At 57.7% G+C, this 20,993-nt stretch overlaps 2 protein-coding genes across 6 annotated transcripts; one reads left to right on the top strand and one right to left on the bottom strand.

The window, feature by feature from the left end:
* Window positions 1-214: 214 nt before the first annotated feature.
* Window positions 215-11,359, bottom strand: TBC1D17 (TBC1 domain family member 17). 2 transcript variants are annotated; one of them, XM_028091603.2, is made up of 17 exons: window positions 11,147-11,359; window positions 10,766-10,864; window positions 10,465-10,539; window positions 7,169-7,292; window positions 6,205-6,412; window positions 5,397-5,508; window positions 5,130-5,288; window positions 4,636-4,764; window positions 4,442-4,545; window positions 3,739-3,833; window positions 3,169-3,285; window positions 2,966-3,066; window positions 2,785-2,884; window positions 1,737-1,834; window positions 1,462-1,578; window positions 1,028-1,114; window positions 215-929 (listed from the first exon to the last, which is right to left on the bottom strand). In XM_028091603.2, exons 1-17 carry the CDS (start codon window positions 11,165-11,167, stop codon window positions 720-722), a joined length of 1,956 nt encoding a protein of 651 aa, XP_027947404.1. In that variant the 5' UTR covers window positions 11,168-11,359; the 3' UTR covers window positions 215-719. The 2 variants fall into 2 exon arrangements, with proteins under 2 accessions (XP_027947404.1, XP_087883861.1); XM_088027735.1 differs by lacking the exon at window positions 215-929 and having other exon boundaries at window positions 1,107-1,194.
* A 192-nt stretch (window positions 11,360-11,551) lies between these two features.
* Window positions 11,552-20,162, top strand: AKT1S1 (AKT1 substrate 1). 4 transcript variants are annotated; one of them, XM_028091619.2, is made up of 5 exons: window positions 11,552-11,652; window positions 15,501-15,886; window positions 17,413-17,490; window positions 17,574-17,743; window positions 19,086-20,162. In XM_028091619.2, the coding sequence occupies exons 2-5, from the start codon at window positions 15,508-15,510 to the stop codon at window positions 19,227-19,229; spliced, it is 771 nt and encodes a 256-aa protein (XP_027947420.1). In that variant the 5' UTR covers window positions 11,552-11,652; window positions 15,501-15,507; the 3' UTR covers window positions 19,230-20,162. The 4 variants fall into 4 exon arrangements, with proteins under 4 accessions (XP_027947420.1, XP_087883864.1, XP_087883863.1 ...); XM_088027738.1 differs by lacking the exon at window positions 11,552-11,652 and adding an exon at window positions 12,097-12,308; XM_088027737.1 differs by lacking the exon at window positions 11,552-11,652 and adding an exon at window positions 12,308-12,401.
* Window positions 20,163-20,993: the final 831 nt, after the last annotated feature.

Below are 20,993 nucleotides of genomic sequence, written 5' to 3'. Positions count from 1 at the left end.
AGCAAAGCCATTAGCCTTAGCGGTAGAAGCGGCTGCGCCTATTCTGGAGCCCCCAGAAGCTGTCCTCCTCTTCCCTGGGTGGTGGGCTCCGCTGGGGGCAGGGGAACGGGACCGACACTGCTTTGCGCCACTGGGGGATGGTGATCTCAGTGTCCACTCCGGCGTCACGAAACACATGGAGTCCCGGTGCGGGTAAGAGAAAGCACGACGGACAGTAGGTTAAAGACGAGTTTATTTTTTTTCACATAACAAGAAGCTGTTAAGCAGAGTCCCCAGAGCGTCTGAACAGCTCTGCAGGCCCTTCCATCTCGGTTATGTCCGGGATGTGTCCCCGCACCCCATCCTCCTCCAAAAGCCCCAGATCCAGGCGGGGCACAGAGCCCTACCTCCACGAGCCCACAAGGGGCCTCTTCTTACGTCTCATTGGCGGGATCAGGACCACGTGGTCAGATGTCGGCTCTGCAGCTTGGCCAGAAGGGACCCCGAGCCACCACCCCCGAGCCACCCGGGTCCATGCCAAGGTGGCAGCCTCCTTCCACCACCTACACGAGGACAACTGGACACGATAAGTGCCCATTTAAGGAAATCAGCTCATTGGGAGGGCACGGGAGGCACGGCGGGAAGGCCCGCCCTGTCCACACCCTTCCTCCCCAGCCTCTGGGAGCCCGATAAAGTGCCTGTGCTGGGCGGGCCCACCGGCCCGGGGGTGGGGGGGGGGGTTAGGACTCTGCGCTTTCCTCTTCCTCCTCCTCCTCCTCTGGCAGGATCTCCAGGCTGCTGTCCGGCTGCGGGGCTGTGTCCTCGGGGGGCGGTGGGGCCGGTGGGGCCCGGGTGGGTGAGAGAGGCAGTGGAGAGGTAGGGGGTGAGGGACTTCGGGGCTCTGCGGGGGGCACCAGACCCAAGACCTCCTGCACGTTGTGGGGCAGCTCCTGGAGGGGTGTGGGGTTGAGGCGAAAAGTCAGCGGTTTCCCTCCCGGAGGTGGAGGGGTTGGGTGGGGAAGGCTGTTGGGAGAGGTCGGGGACTCACCGGGCAGGCGGTCAGCTGCCGGTAGAGGGCCTCAGCCCGCGTCAGCACGTCCTCCACGCTCAGCTTCATGGTCAGCTCGTTGATGTGCTGTGGGAGGGGGTTGGTCAGGCCTGCCTGCCTGCCAGCACTCAACCACCACCGCCCGAGCGCCCACTCTGTGCCTCGTGCTGAGGATACAATGGAGGAAAGACAGACTGGGTGGAGCCCGGGCTGGGAGGGGAGGGGATGTCATGCCCTCTCTGGTGGCTCGCCACAGGCAGGATACAACGAAGGGAAAGGACACTGAGCTCCCCACTATGGCCCTGCCTCGCATTAATGTACTGGGGAAGGGGCAGGTCCCCCCCTATGGCGTTCACACCGCAGCTGATGTGTCCGATTACAGAGGACAGGATGGGCAGGGACGGGCGAGGACTGGGAAGGAGCCAGGGCCTCACCTTGAGGATCTCATTGGAGCCGAAGCCAGAAAGCATGAGAGTGTCACGCTCCATATCCAGAATGGCACAGGCCACCAAAAGGTGCAGATTGGGGCCAGGGAGCCCTGTCCACAGCACCTGGGAGAGCCGGAGCGAGGAGTCATGGCCTAGCTTCCGCCGGAAGTCCCACCCAGCTCTGCCCTATGCCCTGCCCGCTTCCCACCAACCTCCCAGCCCAGGACAGCTGGCTGATTTCTCTTTCCTCTCTGCCCTCCCACCCAAACTGGCAGGCCCACCTCCCACAGCCGAAGGACATCCGGGAAGGGGAATTCCCTCTTGAACCAGATGAGCAGCCACCGGAAGCAGAAGCAGAGAGAGCCAGAGTCCTGGGAGTCTGGAGGAAGACAGTGGTGGGAGGGAGGGGTGCTCAGCAAAGAACAAGCTCAAAATCCATTCCAATCCCATCCTAATTCATAGCGTGCAGGCTGGTCAGACTGAGCTTCTAAGAAGTTATCCTGGCTGTAAGAATCTCTACCAGTCTAGGCAAGTAACGTATGCCCAGCATGAGAAGGCTTCAGAGCTGAGCCAGGAATGCTCTCTGTCAACAGGAACCCTTCCCATCCTGCCTTCCAGATTCCAGATGAAGTGAGCTAATCCCGTGTCCCACCGTCACATAGAAGGGATGCTGGACACTCGGGGAAAAAATAAAATCTCTCAATACCCAATGCTGGTGGAGGCATGAGGAGGTGTGAAAATGGACACTCACGGACTCGGCTAGCAGAAACATAAGCTGGTAAGAATTTCCAGGAAAGCAATGTTGGGAACAAACATTTCAAAAAGCTGTAAAAAGATCTACTACCCCAGATACAATCAACACCACTTCTTGGAATTTAGCCTAAAGAAATTATCCAGATGATATTCAACATGATGAAACATTGCAAATGACTGCAATGTCCTGCAGATCAGGTTAAATTTATTCTTGTACATACTTCAGACAGCCACATCGTCAGCCGGGTGGCTTATGTCCAAGCGCCCCTGGAAGTGGCACGCCCAGGCCCCAGGCCCCTCAATCTGCCAAGTACGGGGTTGAGGGGGGCCTGAAGGAGCCAGTTTGTGGGGCGGGCAGGGTGCGCAGGCGTGCGCTCACAGCTACGCTCGCTGAGGTTTCACTCCAAACCACAATCCTGCTTTTACGTGTAAATTTTGAGTTCCGGCTTTTGCAGGGATGTTTCCCTTGTCTGGATCAGAACCCAACGTCCTGGACACCGTCAGCGGCCACTTCCAGAGACTCTGTGGCGGGGCTCGTGGCCCCACCCTACCTCGCCCGCCCGCGGAGACACTCACCCAGGAAGTCGCAGAGCGGCGGGTCCAGCACCCTCAGGAGCAGCAGGAGTTGTCCGAGCTGCCGCTTCATTGTCTCCTGACTCTCCTCGAAGTTCCCGTGCTGCGGGAGGCAGGGCCACGTGAGGAACCAGACCCCCATCCTTTGAGGGGGCCTGTCTCCCACGCCTGCCGTGGGCCTCACCACGAGCTCCATGAAGCCACAGAAACACCAGAAGGCGTCCACTTCGTTCTGAATGACGTAGAGGATCGGGGAGAGAAGGTCACTCATGCCCTGGACGTAGCCTGGGGGTGCGGGGGGACAGGAGGTTAGGGCTTAGCCCAGGCCCCCGGTCACCCCCCAAGGGAAGGCCTGGCCCCCAGCCCCTCCCCAGGCTGGTGTCGCACCAAGGTCAAAGTGGTACATGCAGTAGGTGAGGAGGATGTCGTTCAGCAGGCCCAGCCCTGGGTTCTCAGGACCCTCATAGAACTTGTTGGTCCGATCGGTACGGCTCACGTCTCTCTCTGTGAAGACAGGGCGCAGAATGCGAAAGTCAGAAAGCTGTGGGGGCCCCTCCCTCCTGGCCACGGGCACCAGCCCCCATTCCTCTCTTCGGCCGACCCCAGGCAGGTGTGAGTCGGTCCAGACACCAGCCCGGAACGCCCTCACATGAGGCACTCAGCCTCCCAGCAACTGACAGTTACTAACCCATCCACAGATGGGAAACTGAGGCCCAGGGAGGAAAAATCACTTGCCAAGATCTGATGGCAAACAGATGGCAGATTTGAACCCAAGGAGTCTGGCTCCCTTCCCCTGCTCCCCCTCTCCCCCTGCCCCATCCCTGGCGACTCCCACCCCTGCTCCCTGCCCATCTCCCCACTGCAGATAACGTCATCCCTACTCCTGGGGAGGCAGGGGCCTGTCCCCTCCCTGCTATTTGCCACATCTCCACCCCACCCCCCGGCCCTGCAACCTACCAACGAGGCTGCGGTAACCGTGCAGCAGTGAGTTCCTTCGCTCCTGCTCGGGGCTCACGGATTTCCACTGCAGCTTCATTCGGAAGTACTCATCCCTGGGGGTGGGGGTGAAACCTGAGGCCACCAAAGCAGGCCACCTACTCATCCTTGCCACAGTCCCCACGCTGCTCCTTTCTGACATCTCTCAAGACCCACAACACTCTTGTAAGCTTGTCTTTAAAGTTTTTTTTGTTTTTTTAAGTGATCTCTACTCCCAACGTGGAGCTTGAACTCACGACCCGAAAATCAAGAGTCACACGCTCTACTAACTGAGCCAGCCAGGCACCTCCCTGTGGGCTTTTGTTTGAAGTCTGTCATTCCCGCCGGACAGACGGCACGGGGCGGGGACCAGGACACGCAGCAGGGGCACAATGTGTACCAGGAATGAGAAGTGGGCCCCCCGGGGTAAGGAGGCCCACCGCAGTGACGACGGCTGCGACATTATGTTGCTGGAACGAAAACTGACGCCCCCGGGAGACGAGGCTGCCTGCTCACTGTGGTCTCCGTGTGTGACCGCGGCTGCCCAGCACGTGGCGCGCTCACGACACACGCCTGGGGAGCGAGCCCATCTGTGCACCTGTGATGTGCCAGGTACCGTGCTGGGACAGGGGACAAGTTTGACTTGGGAGGCCAGAACCGGGCGGCCGGAGCTTCGCTCACTCACGTTTTCTTGCGCACATGGGCCTTGTGCTCCTCGGCTGAGCCCTCCCAGCTGAGGTATCCCAGGAGGAACTTCCAAGCTTCGCGCCTCAGGCCAGGGCTCAGACCCTGGGGGAGAGAGCGGCCAGCGGCTCAGAGGGGCCTCTGAGGCCCCCCACCCCAGTCCCCCCACCCCACAGCACACACCCGGCACCTTACCCCTGAGAAGATGCGGGCCTTCAGCATGGGGACCTGTTGCAGGCGGCCCTCAGGGCCCACATGGTGTGCCCACTCCTCCTCTGTGACCGGAGGTGCCCGCTCCACAGCGGGCCGCGGCCCCAGCTCCACCTGCGTGACACAAGGCAGGTGAGTTCAGGGCCTCCCACATCCTCCCCGGCCCTGTCCTAGGCCACCTTCAAGTTAGCTCAGAGTGCTTGTCAGCTCCACGGACAGTTAACGTGCAGGGTGGGAAGCATCCCCTTCCCTGGCTCAGTGCCAAAGTCACCTCCGTGTCAGGAAGAACCCCCCCACCCCCATAGTAACAGGCAATAGGTACACAGGCTCCAAGTACTCTCCTTGAAGTCACTCCTCATGTGATCTGATGATTAGGGTGCTGTGTCATCTCCATTACAGGAAAAAAGGAGGCCCAGGGAATTACAGTCACCTGCCCAGGTGACAGCCAGAAGATAGCAGAGGGTCCACCTGATACTCACACAGGAAATGACCTCAAACCCAGGTTCTGGCTCATCATCAGGCGGTGGAGGAAGATCAGGGGAGGCCCCCTCTGGGTGGGGCTGCAGGGCTCCCCGGAAGAAGTTGGTCACACGGGAGAAGCTGCTGAAGGTGGTGGAGTAGGGGTCCTGGAGAAAGCGCTGTGGACAGGGTCAAGGGGAAGGTCACAGCCCCACCCCATCCTGCCTCGCCACTACAGTCCACCCCTCCCTGCCCACAGGGGCCAGGCTGGGCACTGGGACACTCACAGACACTACGTTGGAGCTGTCCTGGTCAAAGAGCTGGAGGTGGTGGAAGGAGCTGGAGAGGGCTGAGGAGTCGTGGGGGAAGACAAGGTAGAGGCGGGAGTCCTGCGGGGAGCTGGGGAGGGGGGCCATGTGGTGACACCCAGGCAGAGGGCCCCACGTCCTCCCTCCCTCAGTGTCCAACTGCCCCTGGGGAATCCCTCACCTAGGGGCCTGACCACAGCTGGACCCCAGGGGTGGACAGAAAACCCAGGGCTGGCCACTGAGAGCCTTGCGCCTCCCAGGGTGACTGATTCAGGGACAGGCCAGAGAGAGGCAGCTCTGGGATGCTGTTGGGGAAGGAGCTGCTTTGGTCATGGGGGCTGCTAGGCCATGTCTGCAGGGACCCCCAAAGAACGACACCAAGTCAAAGGGAAAAAGAGCAATTCTTCCTAACGTTTAGGTACCCAGGTCCTGCCTGAAATCAAACCACCGCTTGGCTTTGCAGTTACACATGCCAGCTGATTCCCTTATTCTACATTTATTTAAAAGATTTTATTTATTCATTTGACAGAACAAGCAGAGGGAGCAGCAGAGGGAGAGACAGAGAAGCAGGCTCTCCACTGAGCAGGGAGCCTGACATGGGGCTCGATCCTAGGACCCCGGGATCATGACCTGAGCTGAAGGCAGACGCTTAACCCACTGAGCCACCCAGGCACCCCCTTCTTCTGCCTTTACATCAGTCCGTTTGTTTCACAGCCCTGAGGGGCCAGGTTGCAGCCGCAGGGGGCCAGGACCTGCCACAAAGGCCCGGTGCTGGGAAATGGCTCACCTGGCCAAGAGCAGGTAGCGGCTGAGGACACGGAGAAGGGCGCGGGTCCCCCCTCGGTGAAAGTGGAGGGCGGGCAAGGAGCCTCCGGCCTGGGTCACCAGGACCAGATAGGCCCAGCTGAGGCCCGGCTTGGACCGGCGGATGGACTTGAGCTCCCCGAGACTCACTGAGAAGGCCCAGGAGCCCCGGGGGGAACTGGGCTCTGCACCTAGGGAACAGCACCGTGTTGGGAGGTGTGGGGAGTCACAGGCAGCACAGATATCCGCTGAAAGCCGTCTGGGAGCCCTGGGTCTCCTCACATCCCCTTGGAAACACAACTGACTTGCTCTAAAATCTCCTTTGGCTCCCTGTGGCCCTCAGAGTGAAGACCATGTTCCTCAACCTGGTGGCAGCCCCCTCAGGTCTATCTCCTGCCCCCTGCGTATCTCATCTCCAGCCCTTTCTTCACTCCAGACCCCATACTCGAGTATCCTAAACACATTACTCAGGGCCCTGTGCCTCTGGCCTTGCACAGCTGCTCTCTCTGTGGGAGAGGAAACTCCCAGGTGTCCCCCAGAGCCAGGGGCTGGCATCACCTCCTCCTGGAAGGCTTCTCCACACCCCAGAGGGGCCGGATGCCCCCTCTGGTGCCCGCAGCACCCTGTAGGACTCCAGGACAGTCCAAATCACCCTCTCACCCTGCACGGTCACCCCCACAGCCTGGACACCTTCACAGGCAGGAACCATGTGGAGGTGCCCACAACCAATCCAGGAGCCCGGTGAGATGAGCAAGGTGGCAAACCCTGGAGACCCTGCCAGGCTGGACCTGGGCTGGGGACAGTGCTGCACCCCGATCCACTCTCCTGAGACTGGAGGCCAGCGATGGACAGCCATCCTGACCGTGGCAAGCAAAGCCTGTGGAGCCATGACCACTGAGGGTAAGACATGTCTCCACCTGTTCCTCAGGGGCACCGGCTCAGCCTACCTCTAGTGGGCTCTGAATGGCGGGACTGTGGCCGCACGGTGCTGATGACAGCCCAGTCGGGTTCATAGCCAGGGTCAAAGGTCGGTTCCTCCTCAGAGGTGCAGGAGTCACCCCCACTGACATCCTTGGGAGAAGAGAGGAAAGAAGAGAGAGAGGGGCTGTAGATTCAGGGTTTCCAGATCCAAGCTGTGAGGCTGCCCTGGAAGGCAGCCCCAGTGAACAAAGAGGGAAACTGAGGCAGACGGCAGTGCAGTCACAGCCGATAGTGCTGGCCACAGGCCATGGGGGAAGGACAGGGAAGGGACAAAGTACATGAGTGCTGCAGAGGCTGGAAATCTCTTTCACAGGCTAGTGTGTGCCTTCCAGTCAGGCAAATGCGGGAATGCGAAAACTACATTTCCCAGACTCCTTTGCAGCTATAGGTCAGGACACCTGACGGAAGACAGCAGAAAGCAGGAAAGAGGCAGGGGCAACTTCCTGCCGCTCGGGGCTGCGGGGCTGACGTTGGAGACTCCTGTTTTCCCACACACAGAGAGGTGACTAGGGTAGTGGTGGAGGCCGGCTCAGTCTCCCAGCGCCCAGTCACTAGCTTGGTGAGGGCCGAGTGGCTTCCTGCCCTTGGGTGGCAGCTCAGGTGTAGTGTTCTTGGGTGTCCACAGGTCCCACGATGATCTCTCCCCACTGTCCTCATTTTGGAGGTGGTGGCAGCTCCCCTGGCAGGTCAGTTCTGCAGGGTCAGTCCTGTTCCGCTAGCCCTTGTACAAACTCTCCAAGCCTCTACTTGTCTGCCTTTAATCCCTTCCTGCTTAAAGTAACCAGAATGTCCCGTGACTCCCACAACGAAACCCTGCACGAGGGGACCTTGTTGGAAGGACCCAGATGGTTGGTCTACCCGAAAGCCGTTTCTGCTGCTCCTTCCAGGCAGACAGAGCCCCTCCCACAACAGAAGCTAAAACCTCCCATTTGCTTTCTCAGCCTTCCCTGTGGTTCCGAGTGGCCTCAGGCCCCAATCCCATCTCGGCTCCCTCTGGCCAGCGGGAGCCGAGATGCCATCTGTGAGGAGTTTAAAAGAAGGGAAATTCCTGATACAAAAGGCACCTCCAGGGGTGAACACCACCCTATTCAGGCCAGTCTTTGGGAGCTGCTGAGGGAGAACATGGTGTCTGCAGCTTTGGCAGCCAACTAGGGCCACGAAAGGAGTCACAGAGACACCTGTCCGTGAGGCTGCTGCACCAGCCCTGGCAAAGCCATCCCTGCCCTCCGTGTCTTGTGAGGTGAATGTGACGTTTCACCAATGTTTACATAAGGAGAACCACTATTGCCTTCCGCCAACGTTTGCAGCCCTCTGCCTCTTGGGCACGTGGCAGGATCGCAGATCACTGAGTTCTACTGGCTGGCTGGAGTCATGCAACTAGTTCTGACCAAGGGGCTGGGACATATCCCTTCCAGGATGGACTGTTTAATCGCCAGGCTCTTGCTCTCTGCCACAAGGAACAGCAGCTGCTCTAGCAGCATGCTTCTCTGAGCAATCACAACGAACAAAGCTCCTTGGCTAACCTGCAGCACACATATAAAGTGAGCAAAACCAGTCCAAAAAAGCTGGAGCTCCAGCAGCCTTTTTGGACCTCAAGGCAACCATGAGGATGGCTGCCACATGCCAAGGATGGCTGCCACATGCCGAGGATGGCAGAGCAAAGATGGAAGAATGCCGGGTTGGTGATGACACGTGGACCTGTGGGCTGACTTCTGGACTTTTTTGATGGGAAACGTAGGAGTTTCTTTCACTTCTGTTTCTATTCCCCACGGCCAAAAATAACTCCTAGCTGATCCAGAGTTTTTGGGAAATGTCTTGCTTTTCCTGATAAGCAGAACAGATGTGTGACTGCCACCCTGCTTGCCCCCGTCTTCCTGCCTTAAAAGGAAGATGCAGGGGTTGCAGCTGAAGGAGGCATCTAAAGGCGACCAGGGCACGCACAGGAGGGTCTCAGGGATCTAGGCCCTGATGTTGCCAACCAAGGCCAGCAGCCCCATACCTCTTTTGAGTGTCTTGCGAAAGGGAAGAAATACATTTGTCTGCTTAACCTGTCGTCAGCCAGATTTTGCGTTCCTTGGAGCTAAGCGTATCCTGCGTGCCTTTTCCGCTGAAGCCTGTTTCAGTGGGTTTCTGTTAGTCAAAAATAAGAGTGCCGAGGAGGACGGCCACATTTTCAAGAAAGGTACTCGGCCGGCCTGTGAGGCTGACGAAAAATGCAGAATGCTGGCTGCTTCTTCCTCAACCCTGGGAAGCCAGGTTACTCAGCAGAATTCTGGAATCTCCATTTGTTACCCCCACCAGGTTATTCAAAGCCCCACTGCCCCAAGTGAGGCTTCCTTCTCTCCCCCTGGCCCATCATTCTAATCTTCTCCCTGACCTCCCAGCCTATAACCTCCCTCCATTCAGACCTTCTGCCCATCTCCCGCATGGTTTCCCAAGGGAGCTTTCTACACCCACACCCTTCTCCCATGGTTTCCCCGGGGGCCCCTAGAACACAGTCCAAGCTTCTCAGTCAGGCATTGCAGGCCCAACCACATTCCCAGGAAACCCCTCTCCAGAGATATCCCATTTCTTCCTGTATCCTGAAACGATCTTCCTCCTGCCATTCCCGAAGTACTTTCTTGCCCCCTTCTCATCCTTCGAGTTCAGTGCAAATGTCTGCTCCCTCCAGAAAGGGGCAGGCCCCTGGAGCCAGAGAGTCTGGGTTCAAACCCAAGTTCCAACACCTTCTAGCTTTCTGACCTTGCAAAAGGGGCTTCCAATCATTGTGCCTCAGTTTCCCAAAATAGAATGGGGGTGAAGACTGAGGCAGGGTCAGGGTCAAACTCATCTCCAGGTCCCAGCACAGGGCCTGGTACCCGGAGTAGAAAGGAGTACCAGAAAGTGTACTTTCTGCCCCCGGGAAAATGCCATACCCCTTCAAGTTCGTGTGGACTGAGAGCCCGTGGAACCTGAATCCATGGTCTGTGCTGTCCTCTTGCCTCTGAACCCTCGCAGGGCTCTCCCAAAGACAAAAGGGGATGAGGAGACCGCTGTCCCCATAGTTATGAATCTCACGGTGACTTCTTTCTTCTGAATGGGCATCTTCAGCCCCATTTCACAGAGAGAAGGAAACCAAGGAGCAAGGAGAGCCTAGATCCCAACCAGGATCACACATGCTCCGAGAGTACGTCTGAGATTGCACCCAGGTCCTTCAAATGTCTTCTACTGCCCAAACCTGGAAAAAAACAAGTGGAGAAAGGAGAAGGGGAGGAAAGCCTACCTTCTTGGAAAAGAGAATTTGCGTAGAATCTCCTGCCTCCTCTACAGGAACCCATTGCAGGACAACATCACTGTCCTGAGAAAAAAAAGAGGGATCAGAGGGACCCCCCCCCCAGTTCCCCCAGGCCGTATTTCCAAACTTCTTCCCCGTCTGGACCCTCAGGTTCACAAAGCCCCCTCTCTGGCTCCAGTCCGCACCCCCTGCCTTCCTACCATCCCATCGTGACCTCCAGACCATAGCCTACAGATGCCGCCTCCACCCCGCTCTGGGCCTGCCCGAGCCCTGCTCCCTCCCGGCCCACCTTCTCCACAACGCGGATGACGCCAGCGATGAGTGAGTCCGGGTCTTGGTGCTTCTTAGCACTGGTGTGCAGGTACACGCCACCCTTCTCAAACACCACCTGGGCACAGGAACCAGTGAGGGGCGGGACCCAAGCGCAGGAAGACACCCAGGGGGCGGGGCCCAAAGGGGCGGCCCAGACGCCCAGGGGGCGGGGCTAAAAGGTAAGGGTCTTCCCTAGGGCAGTGGAAGGGAGGGTGACAGCGCATTTATAAAGGAACGGTGTGTTCGCTAAGGCTCAGCCGGGCTCCCAGAGCCCCTGCAGAGCGTTGGGGCGAAGCAGACCACCGGAGGGCGTCGCTTCGCATCCACATAAAGGAGAGAACGCGTTTTCAGTGCTTACCCTGTAACCGGCTCCCTCCATAGCCGCGGCCAAGGTCCCACTCCTCCGGCCCTCTCCCTTTCCGGGTCATCGTGCTGTCACATCCGGATAGGAGACTCCCCTCAAGCCTGGACAGTGGTAGCGCCCTTGCCTGTTCTAGAACGGGAGTGGATGTAACCATCTTTCAGCATGGGGTGGTGGAACTTGAACCACGAGGTGTAAGTCACATGGCGCATATGGCGAAGGTGGAGCGGGCCAGCGAGAGTGCGCAAGCGCAGTGTTGCTCCCCTTACCACGAAGTAAACAAGGGGGAGGGTCCAAGGGCCCCCCCATTCGCCCGAGCTCTCGCCGAAACGCCTACTTTTTTCTCCATATTTTATACTGGCATCGAAGCCAAGGAGATGCCATTTTGCTCGAGGGCACTGCCAAAGCCTGTCAGCTGCGGCCATGTTAATGCGGGGCAGTCCCATCTCTCTGAGGGGCGCGACAGCAAGGTCCTGGAAAAGAAACGGGTAAAGGGAAAGAAGGTGAGAGAAGGTGTACGTCACAAGAGGTGCTGAGGGACTTTGGTTAACGGGATGAAGCCGTCAGTATCCCCGGGAACGGAGCGGACCCAGTCGAATCCCTGCGTCACCGTCGGGAGGCGCCTGTCTGGGCCGCCATATTGAAACCTGGCAAACCGAAGCAAAAAAGTTGCCATATTGGATCTTTCCCACCCTTGGGGCTGAAGGGGGATAGGCTGGAGGGAGAGTCCATATACATTTTGGGCAAGTGATGCCCGCTGTTTGCCATGTCGTTAATGGGCACTGCTTTCCTCCACTTCTGTGGAAAAGGTCGACGATGGGTGAGGGGCGTCAGGTCGCTGGCCTTAAGTTTACTGTGGTCCTGAGAGTGCACGTTCCGACGGCCGTATTTCTTGGGAACAAATCGAAGTGGTTCTGGCTTGTTTCCGAGCAAGCTGAAGCCTTTCTTTTACCATCTTTCTTACGGGCACCCTGCCGTCACCATTGCCACACTGTGATCCGGTGATGTTCCCGTGGCCATTTTGGTCTCGGGCGGCCCCGATAAGGGAGGCGGAGTGTGCAGAACCGAGGAGGGCCAACCACGCGGAAGTGACGCAAGGCGCCGCCATGTCTTTTGAGGGCGGTGACGGCGCCGGGCCGGCCATGCTGGCTACGGGCACGTGAGTGGAGGCGGCGTTGTGAACCGCGGTGTGGGGAGCATTTGGCCGTCCGGAGGAGAGGGGCGCTGGGAGGGCGAGCCGCTCGCGGGAGGGGTATGGCCTGCGTAGATCAGAGGGCAGAGATCTTCCAGCGACCCTACGCTGAGCGCTGGAAAGGGGTCGCCCGCGGGAACCGTCGTGTCTGACCCAAGGCAAAACCTAGACAGCTTTATCCTCCGGTCTCCAGACCCACTAGGATCCTTGCCTTGGTCGTGGACCATGTCCACGGGGTCTGGGGGTTGCTCGGGGGGACTCGGGGCACCCCTCACCCGTCCAAAGGCGGGACTTCCGGTTCTGACCCCCACCTGGGCGGGATTTCCTGTTTTCTTCCTAGAGAAGTGGGTCTTCCCTGGACCCCCGGGCGAGGTGGGAAGGAGGTCTCTGAGAGGTCGAGGAAACGCCCAGACGTTCATCTTTACCCTGGCTACGCCGCGTGGGGGGTGGAGGGGCATCCTCGAGTTTCTCCCACTTTGGGGCGGGGGGAGGGGCACTGCTAGTTTGACAGGTGGTTGGAAGGGGGCTTCACTAGCATCCCTCATTCCTTGGCGGACTTTGCCTCTTTCCTCATCTCTTCCTAGAGTGATTTTCTTCAGTTCACCTCCTCATCTCATCCTAAGGGGCCAATTACCTTAGCTCTCCCCTCCCTCTCCTCTGGGGGACAAGTCTCACCTCTCCCTAATGCTAAGATCCTCAGTTTGGGGGGCTGGGGAACCCTCCATTCATTTCTGAGCTCCTTAGGGGATACAGGACTTCCTCCAGCAGCTGAAAGGGTGGAGTCTCCCCTGGTCTTGGCCACTCTACTTTTGAGAGCCCCCAGGCCTTAGCAGAGAGGTGTGAGTTGCCTTTCTCCTGTTTGCCCAGGCCTCCTTCGTACAGTGGAGGGACCCTCACAGCCACTCAACCCCATTTCACTCTTTTCAGTCCTGTAACTACTCTAAGATCTAGGCCAGAGAGTTTAATCCTGATGTCCGAGGGATGTGAGAGCCCCAGGCCTACCACTGCCAGGCTGTGTGACCTTGGGCCAGTCATTTCCCTGCCCTGAGCCTTGGTTTCCTCCATCAGCTAGGGGAGACTCTGAGCGCCTCTCAGTTCTGTTGGATTTTGGAGTCAGGCAGACAGCAGAGTCAGCCTTGCTCTGACCCATTTAACTTCTGGGCCTTCTGACCAGTACCTGAGGCTCTCTGAGTCTCACTTTCCCCATCTGGACATAAACCTTTCCTGATAAGGAAGGCAAGATGGCATTTGGGATTAAGAACAGGCTCTCCTCTCCAGCCCTATGACCCTAATCAAAATACGGAATCTCCCTGGCCCTCAGTTTGCAACTGTGAAGTGGGGTAATAACAGTCCCTCCCTCATAGGGTTGGGGAGAGGTTGGGATGAGAATGGTGATGACCCGCTTGCATCCCTTGCCTGGCCTATGGGAAGTGCAGTGTGAATTTGCTATGGGATCTGTCAGGAATGGTTGTGCTCTTGCTGCGTGTGGCTTCCAGCATGGGCTTTGTACTCCATGAGCCTTGCTTGTCTCATTTGTGAGGTAATAGCTCCCACCTTAGTGGGTCAGGTAGGAAGCGAAATGACAGGTGTGGGCTCCCTTCACGGAGTCGGTGCTCAGCAAACACTGGCTCATGTGATTATGAGTTGAAAACGGCCGGCGATTTGAAATCAAGCTACACATGATCCTGGCTGGACTAGAACCTTGCTTGAATTTCTCCAGTGATGGAGTGCCCCCCACCTCCCTGAGGAGGCTCCTCGGCTTCCCAGCAGCCCTGGCTCAACCACTCTGGTTTACAGGAAGAAGAAAAATGAGGCACAGAGAGGGCCAGTGAGTGGTCCAAGGTCACACAGCAGGTTTGAGATGGCAGGAAGCCAGCCCCCTTGCCCCTTGCTCTTTTCTCTCTCTTTTTTAAGTTTGTTTGTTTGTTTATTTAAGTAATCTCTACACCCAATGTGGGGCTCGAACTCACAACCCTTAGATCAAGAGTTGCATGCTCTTCCAATTGAGCCAGCCAGGCGCCCCAACCCTTCGCTCTTTTCATCTCATAAGGAGATGCATCCAGCAGATTGTCTGCTTAGGGCCAACCTATCCTGGGGCACAGATCCCTGACCTTGGGGAGCTCACAGTTTGATGGAGGAGGCAGACGGAAGTACAATTGTCATAAGCTCAAGGGACAGTGAGCTATAATGGAGGTAGCCCAGGGCATTGTGGGTCTAGGGAAGGCATCTGATCCATCCTGGGGGCTCAAGGAGATGGATCCAGACAGTCCTCCCCAGAGAGCCCTGTGCTAGAATGGGGGGATTCTCAGACATTGTTGGAGCCCAAAGAGGGGGGACTGACCCGATCTGGGGTGAGGGAAAAGCTCCTTCCACACTAGGGTGAGAGAAAGATTGACAAGTAACTAGATGACATGTGATCTTGACTGAAGGCCTCAGGCCTCAGAAGTTTGGAAGACTTTGAGGCTGAGCGGCCATGACCTTGTGCTGGGGATACTAGGGAGGGGCAGGGGCAGGGGCAGGTGCAGTGTAGAAGGATCCCCAAGGGGCCGCGCACTGCCCAAACTGGAGGCTAAGACGTTCAGGAAGAGGCAGGAATGATGGTCCAGCAGAAAAAGAATGCTGGCCATGCAAATCACTTCAAATCTCCTAGAAGCCACATTAAAAAAGTAAAAGGAAAACAGATGAAATTTATTTCCGCCATATATTTTATTTAGCCATTGTACCTGAAATGTCATCTCTTCGACGCGTAGTCAATAGACTGCCAGGGAGACCTTTGACATTCAGCTTCTTTGTAATAAGTCTTCACACACCAGGGCAGATTTCATACTCACGGCACCTCTCACCTTGGACCCGCCACATCTCACGTGCTCCTTAGTCACATGTGGCTGGTGGTTCCCATATTGGACAAGGCCAGGCCAAGAGGAGGGACTGGGGCTGTCGGGACAGGGCGGAGCAGGAAGGATGGGGCCGGAGGGTTGGGGATGGGGCCAAGAGGTCCGGATGCGGAGGAATTTGGGGGAAGGGGCTGAGCTCAGCTGGGACAAGGTGGCCGGGAGGGATGGGAGTGGCGTCTAGGGGCAGGTGGACGCCTGGGGGCCAGGTGTAGCCCATGCGGTCAGTCAGCTGGGCCTCAGCTCTCTGTCCTGCTCTGCCCTGCAGGGCGTGGATGGCGTCGGGGCGCCCCGAGGAGCTGTGGGAGGCGGTGGTGGGGGCCGCTGAGCGCTTCCGGGCCCGGACAGGCACGGAGCTGGTGCTGCTCACCGCCGCGCCGCCCCCACCACCCCGCCCGGGCCCCTGTGCCTATGCAGCCCACGGCCGTGGGGCCCTGGCCGAGGCTGCCCGCCGCTGCCTCCACGACATCGCCCTGGCCCACAGGGCTGCTGCCGCCGCCCGGCCCCCCGTGCCCCCACCAGCACCACAGCCACCCAGCCCTGCGCGGAGCCCACCCCGGCCTACCCTGCCCAGGGAGGAGGACGAGGAAGAGGAGGACGAGCCAACAGAGACTGAGACTTCTGGGGAGCGGCTGGGTGTCAGCGATAATGGAGGTGAGAGAGGCAGGGCCTGGGGAGGCCCTTGGCTTGGCAGTTTGTCTCCAAGGTCGGTTTTCCTGGAGGGGTGGGACTTGCCCGTCTCTGAGCCCTGGTGTTCTGTGGCAGCCGCAATCTCAAAGAACGTGGGGGCAGGCTGGCTTGCCTGTGCCTTGCTGTGTGACTTTGAACAGGTCACGGCCCCTCCCTGAGCCTGTATCCTTACATGTTAACCGGGGGCCAGCTCTGCGCTGGGAGGTGCCAGACACAGACACAGAGCAACTCAGGCCCTTTTTTTTTTAAAGAATTTATTTATTTATTTGACAGAGCACAAGTAGGGGGAGCAGGAGAGGGAGAAGCAGGCTGCCTGCTGTTGTAAAGGGAGCCCGATGCGGGGCTCGATCCCAGGATCCTGGGATCATGAACTGAGTCGAAGACAGACGCTTAACCAACTGAGCCACCCAGATGCCCCTCGGGCCCTTTTTTTTTTTTTTAAGGTCTTATTTATTTATTTGACACACAGAGAGAGATAGCTAGAGAAAGAGAGCACAAGCAGGGGGAGTGACAGGCAGAGGGAGCAGGAGAGGGAGAAGCAGGCTCCCTTCTGAGCAGGGAGCCCAAAGTGGGGCTCGATCCCAACACCCCAGGATAACAACCTGAGTCGAAGGCAGACGCTTAAGCTACTGAGCCACCCAAGTGCCCCCCTCAGGCCCTTTCCCTGAGAGACTCCCAGTCTGCCCAAGAAATTGGTAGTCCTGACAGGAGGCAGTGCCCTGTGGAGACCATGGGGTTGAGACCTGAGCTGGGAGCTTGAGCAGAATGGGAGTTGTTTCCAAATCTGGGGCACCTCATGCTTGTGAGAACAAAGATAGGAGTTACAGAGGAATCAGGGATGCAGGCAACAGCCTAAGGAAGCCAGGGGGGAAAGCAGCTGGCTGTTTTGGAGGGGAATCCAGAGGTTGGATGCTTCAAAGAGACTGGACTATAACATTAGGGCTTTGAAGAGTGATTAGGAGTTTGCAGGGCAGGCTCAATAAGTAGGACTTACTCATTTGTTGATGCTACTAATGCTTGCTTCTTCACTGGAGAAAACCCGCATAGGGTTCAGGGCACAGACGCTGGAGCCAGGTGGCCCGGGTTCAAATCCTGGTGACATGGTTATTAACTGGGAAACTTTGGGCAAGTGATTTAACTTCTCTGTGCCTCCTGGTCCCCATTTGTCAAACGGATCATAATCTCCTCATATTCGCTCAGTCTGTATTTTGAGTCTTTCATCCCAAACAGATCTTGCAGATTTCATGTTCATCCAGCCAGTTGCTTTCACCTGGGGGTATAACAGACAAAAACTGGATTTGTTTGTGCCGATAACCAGGCAGATAACTAGGGGAAGGGTGTTTGAGGCAGAGGGAATAATTCCAGAAGCCTCTGGCTTGCAAGGGCCTGGCCGATGCAGGGAGTGGGGAGGCGGTGGGGGTGGCTGGAATCCAGAGCACATGAAGAGCAGCAGGGACCCAGCTGGCCCAGGCCACTAACACCATCCACAGGGCTCTTTGTGATGGACGAGGATGCCACACTCCAGGACCTGCCCCCGTTCTGTGAGTCGGACCCTGAGAGCACAGACGGTAAGTGTCCCAGGCTGTCCCCACCCCTGGGGGATGCTGGGATAAAGGCAAGGACAGAGGCTAAAGTCCACGCTCTCTCCCAGATGGCAGCCTGAGCGAGGAGACCCCTGCTGGCCCCCCAGCCTACTCAGTGCCCCCAGCCTCAGCCCTGCCCACACAGCAGTATGCCAAGTCCCTGCCCGTGTCCGTGCCCGTCTGGGCCTTCAAGGAGAAGAGATCAGAAGCACGGTCATCGGATGAGGAGAATGGGCCGGTGAGGAGCAAAGCGGAGCAGGAGAGGAGGGTGGAGGGAGGGACTCAGAGCCACTTCCTCCAGGAAGCCCTCAGGCATGGAAGCCACATTTCCTAGGATTGATCTTGCTCTCCAACTCATGAGGCAGGTTTTTGGGCCAGAGCCCTAAAGGTTTAACTCCTGCAGCCTTATAATGTACCCCAGTGCCTTACAGAGAAAGTGTCTTCTGGGTTTTTAGGAACAGCTTCATTTATAGAATACCTGCTCCAAGCAAGGCACAGGTATTTTAGTATCCCCTCCAGAAGGGGAAACTGAGGCTCAGAGGGGTTAGATCACCTTCTGTCCCCACCCTGCATGTTCCGGGCTCCTCCTGGAATTTGCCCCTCCCCCACCTCCTCCGTTTCTCCCACACAGTCCTACGTGTGGCCTTCCTGGGCTGCCCTGGGTGGCTCTTCATCGCCCAGCACTGAGCTTCCCTGAGGCACAGGGAGTATCTGTGACTTCCCTGAGACCTCAGCTTGGAAGGGGCAGAGCAGGGATTGGAACCCAGCCTCCTTTTGGAAAGGAGTTACAGATTGTAAGGGAAGAGGCCCTGGGGTCCCGCGGTCCCCCTCCCTATGGTGCCTCTCAGTGGCCTCATTTACATGTTGGCAGCATCCGTGGCTGCTGTTTGCGTTGCCCCTGGGGGAAACCCAGTTAACAACGTTTGAGGCCCAAGTGGTGGGGGTGCTGGGCTGGTCTCTGAAAGGGCGGAGCCTCTCCCATTCTGCTGGAAGCCAGGCCCAGCTCAAGGTGTCAGGCCATAAGGGAGATCGCACTAGTTGCTGGGACTGGAGGCCAACGTGAAAAGGGATCCTTTCCCTGCAGCGCCGGCAACATGGTAGTTCCCAGTCCTTGAGCAATCACTGTGCTGATTGTCTTGGACTCTGTCATCAGCCCCGCGTTTGAAAGGGGAGACCGAAGCCTCGGGAGATGAAATGCTTGTTGACAGCTAGTCGGTGGCAGAGGCCTGATTGTTACATGACTCAGTGCCAAGCCCAGCCCAAATCCTTAGACATGACACCCTCTGGGTGCACACAGCCTTGATGGTCAGCAGAGAAGCAGCACTTCCGCTGTGTAAGAAGGAACTGGAAGGGCAGTGGGACAGACAGCTGTTCTTGCACATAGAGTCAGGCCAAGAAGGGGAGGAGGGGGCAGGAAGGCTTCATGGAGGAGGTGGTGTTTGAGTTGGGTAGAAGGATCCTGCACGGAGCAAATCAGGGGGAGGGGCCTTCCTGGCTGTAGGCAAAAAGTGCTGGGGAGGGGGTGGGGAGGGGGAGGAGGCGGGGCCGCATCGGGTGCTGACCCCGCCCCGGTCCCGCAGCCCTCTTCGCCGGACCTGGACCGCATCGCGGCGAGCATGCGCGCGCTGGTGCTGCGGGAGGCCGAGGACACCCAGGTCTTCGGGGACCTGCCGCGGCCACGGCTCAACACCAGCGACTTCCAGAAGCTGAAGCGGAAATACTGAGGCCCAGGGATAGCGCTTCCTGGCCCAGCGTCCGCCCCGCCCCACACTACACCCCTGCCCCGCCCCCCGGGGCGGGCCAATCCGAGTCAGACCCGGGACCGGCCTCTCAGGTCCCCGGGGTCCCAGGATTGCCCCTTCCCTGCCAATCCCCGCCGTCCTTCCAGCCCACGACCCCCCTCACGCGCTGAGGAGCGGGACCTATCTCGTTTCCCGATTGGGTCTGTCGCCGCTTTCTTTGCCCGGAGACAGGTTCTTTCGATTAAGAGATTGGCTCGCTCCCAAATCGGGGCGTGGCTAGTTTAAAGCCCTCACGGGGGGGGTCAACTATCGTTTTTTTGCCTAGCGACAAGGGCTTTCCTCGCGCGGCATTGGTTGAAAGAGAACAGCCAGGACACAGGATTGGGTGGTGGCAAGCCAGTTCGGCCTAGAGAATGGGCAACTCCTTTCATTTGATTGGCTTGAACCCAAAGGGCTTGACCAATAGCCCGGGAGTCGCCGTCCCATCCTTCCTGGGTTGTCCCGGCTGATTGGCTCCAGCCTCCTGAGGGCGTGGCCAAACCTTCCTCCTGTGCCCAGGATTGGCCTGCGGCCTTAAATTTACGTTCTTTACACTACAGGGACTGGAATCGTTTTTGACCAAGTCCTTACTACGTGCCCCTCTGCCCCCTCCCAGGGACGGCCCAATCCTGTCCCTGCGTCTTGACACCCTCTCATTGGTTCCATCCCACAACAGCCTGCCAATCGTAGTCCGTCCTTGCAGCCAGGACGGCACCAGCTCCCGCCCCTCTCCCCTCACCCCCACAGGTGCCTTAAAGGGCCCTCGTCCACCCAAGGTGGGGGGCAGGGGCCCTCGCTCTCCGGCCCTTGTGTGGGGGAGAGAGTCGTGGGTGGGGATCGGGAGTTGGGAGGGGTGGTCTGAGATTAAAGAGTTTTATCTCTGACAAATGAATATAAAGTGTGTTCATTCAACACTTCTGAAGCTGAATGAGCAGCATCTCATTGATTTTTCAGTGCAAAGCTGGGAGTTGGAATTTTTGTCCCCATTTTATAGATAAGAGATTCATGGGGTACGAAGGGGTGTATTCCAGTCCTGTGTGACCATTGATCCCGTCTTCTGGGGGATGAGGTGGAATGTGAATGGTCTTTAAGGAATCAGTGCTCTGAGCCCACATAGTCCCCGGCAAAGCCAGGAACGTCCAGCTGAGGCCGGGAGTTTTCTGCTTAATATAAGACAGCTGAGGGTTGGAGAACAAATGGCACCTGGTGCGAAGTCTGGGTTGGGTCAAGTAAACCTGGAATCTTTCTCTCCAATCAGACCACCACCGGAGGAATGCTAGCAATAGACAAGACTTACAGGGAGAGCTACCAGCCAAATACTTTTTTATTTTTTAAGATTTTATTTGACAGAGCGACACAGCGAGAGAGGGAACACAAGCAGGGGGGAGTGGGAGAAGCAGGCTTCCCAGGGAGCGGGGAGCTCGATGCAGGGCTGGATCCTGAGCCAAAGGCAGACGCTTAACGAATGAGCGACCCAGGCGCCCCCTCCCCAGCCAAATACTTTTATAAAATTATTTACATCTACTAACTCCTTTAATCATCCTAGGAACCCCATGAAGTGGAAACGATTATACCCTCTTTAAAAGTGAAAATTGCAGTATTGAGGGTCAGGGTTGCTGTCGGGGGTGGAGATTTCTTGGACTGACGATCATCAAATGGAAAAGAAGTTTCTCCCTCTGTAACTAAGGGAATGAATTTGTTTAGAGT

Source organism: Eumetopias jubatus, unplaced genomic scaffold (assembly GCF_037043125.1).
Source record: "Eumetopias jubatus isolate StellerSeaLion01/CBP00866 unplaced genomic scaffold, mEumJub1_p1.0 scaffold_10, whole genome shotgun sequence".
NCBI classification, from domain to species: Eukaryota; Metazoa; Chordata; class Mammalia; order Carnivora; family Otariidae; genus Eumetopias; species Eumetopias jubatus.
This window is presented reverse-complemented; position numbering and strand designations above follow the sequence as displayed.